This window comes from Nematolebias whitei, chromosome 12 (genome assembly GCF_014905685.2).
Source record: "Nematolebias whitei isolate Nwh7 chromosome 12, NemWhi1, whole genome shotgun sequence".
Taxonomy (NCBI): Eukaryota; Metazoa; Chordata; class Actinopteri; order Cyprinodontiformes; family Rivulidae; genus Nematolebias; species Nematolebias whitei.
In genome coordinates, this window is record NC_056509.1 from 48,086,376 (window position 1) to 48,089,444 (window position 3,069).

At 49.2% G+C, this 3,069-nt stretch overlaps 1 protein-coding gene across 1 annotated transcript in view; it reads right to left on the reverse strand.

Moving 5' to 3' along the window:
• Nucleotides 1-1,080: 1,080 nt before the first annotated feature.
• The window catches only part of bub1 (BUB1 mitotic checkpoint serine/threonine kinase), a 71,495-nt gene continuing 69,506 nt past the window's right edge, over nucleotides 1,081-3,069 (reverse strand). The window contains exons 18-23 of the mRNA XM_037685991.1: nucleotides 2,639-2,739; nucleotides 2,410-2,571; nucleotides 2,179-2,336; nucleotides 1,668-1,845; nucleotides 1,460-1,566; nucleotides 1,081-1,264 (exon numbers count right to left, since the gene is read on the reverse strand). Of these exons, the coding sequence (XP_037541919.1) occupies nucleotides 1,081-1,264; nucleotides 1,460-1,566; nucleotides 1,668-1,845; nucleotides 2,179-2,336; nucleotides 2,410-2,571; nucleotides 2,639-2,739 (890 nt within the window). The remainder of the gene's footprint in view (nucleotides 1,265-1,459; nucleotides 1,567-1,667; nucleotides 1,846-2,178; nucleotides 2,337-2,409; nucleotides 2,572-2,638; nucleotides 2,740-3,069) is intronic.

Consider the following 3,069-nt stretch of genomic DNA (forward strand, 5'->3'; position numbering starts at 1 on the left):
AATAAACTGTTAAAAGATCTTGGTCCTAAAAAATCTGCAGGTCCAGATGAACTTCCACCTTATTTCTTAAGGCTGGCTGCTCATATCATCACAGTCCCTGTGACCCACATCTTCAATCTCTCCATAAGACAAAACTCCATCCCAGGCACTTGAAAACAGCCTTTGTTCTTCTTTGCTGAAGGGAGGTGACCCCACCTCACTGAACAACTATGGACCAATCTCTAAACTCTGCATTTTAGCCAAGGTTCTAGAAAAACTGATAAACTCTCAAATCAAAGATTGGTTCTCTGTCAGGAAGTCTCGAGTCAGAAACAGTTCAACGAGCATCACCTGCACCACCAGAACTTCACGGTTGAAGCGCCCGCGGTTCTGGATCCACGGTTCTGGATTTTATCTTTGTTCAACAGAATTAAAGTCAAAGATCAAACGGCCGTAAAATGAATAAACGCCAGAAAAAGATCCAACAAGAACGTGACAAAAATCAAGAAGTGCGTGTCGAACATTCAAACTTTTATACGAGAAACAAAAAACACCAAATGTGGAAATTAAATGTAAAATCTCAAACAAATCAAAAATATTTAAAATCATAAAAAACATGAAAACCGTGAATGTTGTAAAACAAAATATTCCAACAGGAAATCAAACTGAAAAAAATGTCAGAACAATGGAAAATATGAAAAATATAAATAATCAGTTTAATAAAATTGTTATATTTTAAAAAAGGAAACTTACTTTTTACTGGATTTAATAAAAATAAAAAGTTTTTGTTTCAAACTGCAGGAAACAAGAGTTCAGTGAAGCTTCAGGTCCGACCCGGTCCTGAAGGTTCCTTTAAAAGCCGTCGAGCAGCTCGGCAGATATTTTGCTGACACAGGTGCAGTGATCAGGTGTTCAGTTTCAGAGAAAACATCACAAACAAAAACAGATTTTTTTATTCAAATAGAAAAAAATCAGTTTCAGAAAATTCACAGCAGAAAAAATAAAACGTCAAACTGATAAAAACTCCCTCAGTCAGTTTTTACGGGCCGTGCTGGTTCTGGGAGTTTGTTGGACCAGAACCAGCACCCGGGGGACAGGAAGTCACTTGTGCTCCAGCAGCTGGATCACCAGACGCTTCTTCAGCGCCAGCAGCTTGTTGCTGTAGTTCTGCTGCAGGGCGGACGTCAGGTTCTGGCGCAGGTTCTGGAGGCTCGGCAGCGACCCGCAGTCCGGCACGTTGAGCAGCGTGTGGAAGAAGTCCAGCCACAGGTCGCTGTGGGGGACCCTGAGGACACGAGAGCTCGTTAGGACGTCTTAATAAAGTCCTGCTCACAGAGTCCACGACTCCGAGGATGCTGGTTCGGAGCCGAACTGGACCCGCTGCAGCTAAAACACTTCCTGTCAAACATCAGCTGAAACCAAGACAAAAATCAGCCGACGCCTGCAGGAAGTGCGGATCGGAACCGCAGGTCGGACCTACCTCCTGAAGACGCCAGTCGTCCTCCAGACTCCGCCCACCTCCTTCACCTGCATGTACGAGCCGAACAGCAGGCAGAACACGGTCCCCGCCAGCCCAAAGTAATCCGTCTGAAAACCAGTCACGCTTAAAGAAACTGGAACCACCGGGCCACAGAATCACTGAGAAAAGGTTTGAGGAGAACTGGACCAGATCAAAACCTGGGTCTAACCTGATACGTCCACGGTTTCCCGCTCAGCATCTCGGTGCACTGGAAGCCCGACGTCAGACAGCGGGCGGTGAAGGCGGTGCCTTCAGGGAACAGCTTCATGTCGATGCTCTGTCCCAGGTCGATGAGGACCAGGCCGTGGTCCACGCTGTCCAGGTCCAAACACTCCGTCTCCAGGAACCTGAAACAAAACCAGAGGAGAGGTTCTCCTGAGGTGGGACTCAAACCATCAACTTCTCCAGTCAGAAAGTTTTAAATGACCTTCTTCCACTTGATCATCGCCCGCTGCAGTGAAAGATGGGTGATCATGTAATCACCTGTGTCTGTTAGCAAAATATCTCAAGAACCACTGAAGGATTTAAGGAAACTCCAGAGAGTAGAAACTGAACGTGCCAGCCTCATTCAAGATGGCTGCCACAAACGCGCACGTGCCTTCAACAGATTAGATACGTGACGTGGGAGTAGCTGAGGGTCACGCCCAGCAGATACTCCGAGTTCTCACGGCAGCTGGTACCTGTCTCCCAGCAGGAAGTTGTCGGGCTTGATGTCGGCGTGCACGATGTGGGCGGCGTGCAGCTGCTCCACCATGTGCAGCATGCAGACGGCGAAGTGCAGCACGAGCGGCGGAGGCATCACTTTGGCTCCTTGCGACTTGTAGATGTTCACAACGTTCTGAAAGGACAAACCACAGCGTGTCACTCCAACGGACCGGCCCGACCCCGCGCCCTCCAGGCAGCCTACACACCAGCAGGGTGCCGCATGCGTGCAGCTCGCCGAGCAGAACGCTGCCATCGTGGAACAGGTGAGCCGAGCGGACGCCGCTGAACAGGTGACGAAGGCGGGGCTGCAGCCGAGCGTCCAGCTGAGTTTTGATGTAGAACTCCCAGGGGTTGCCTGGTTTCTGGACCTGCAGCAGAGACACCGGTCACCGACACCACATCTGGACTCAGACGGAGATCGAGGTTCCACCTCACCTTTAAAACCACCTTCTCCAACGTCACGGGGTCCGTCGCCTGGTAAACTGTTGCAAACGCTCCTTTTCCGAGGACGCAGTCGACCCTGAGGGACGCCTCTCCTGTCAGGATACAACATTTGGACGTTACCGCCGGCAAACCTGGATCACCTCTCTGGACCGGACCAGCGAGCCACGAGGCCGGTTCCTAAACCCTGGAGGGCTTCTGCGTGCACGGATTGCTAAACACAAAGTGACTAAAGGCTAGCTGAAGGTGGTAAAAGGTTAGCTAAACGCTACAACTAAAGGCTAGCTGAAGGTGGTAAAAGGTTAGCTAAACGCTACAACTAAAGGCTAGCTAAAGGTGGTAAAAGGTTAGCTAAACGCTAAAACTAAAGGCTAGCTGAAGGTGGTAAAAGGTTAGCTAAACGCTAAAACTAAAGGCTAGCTAAA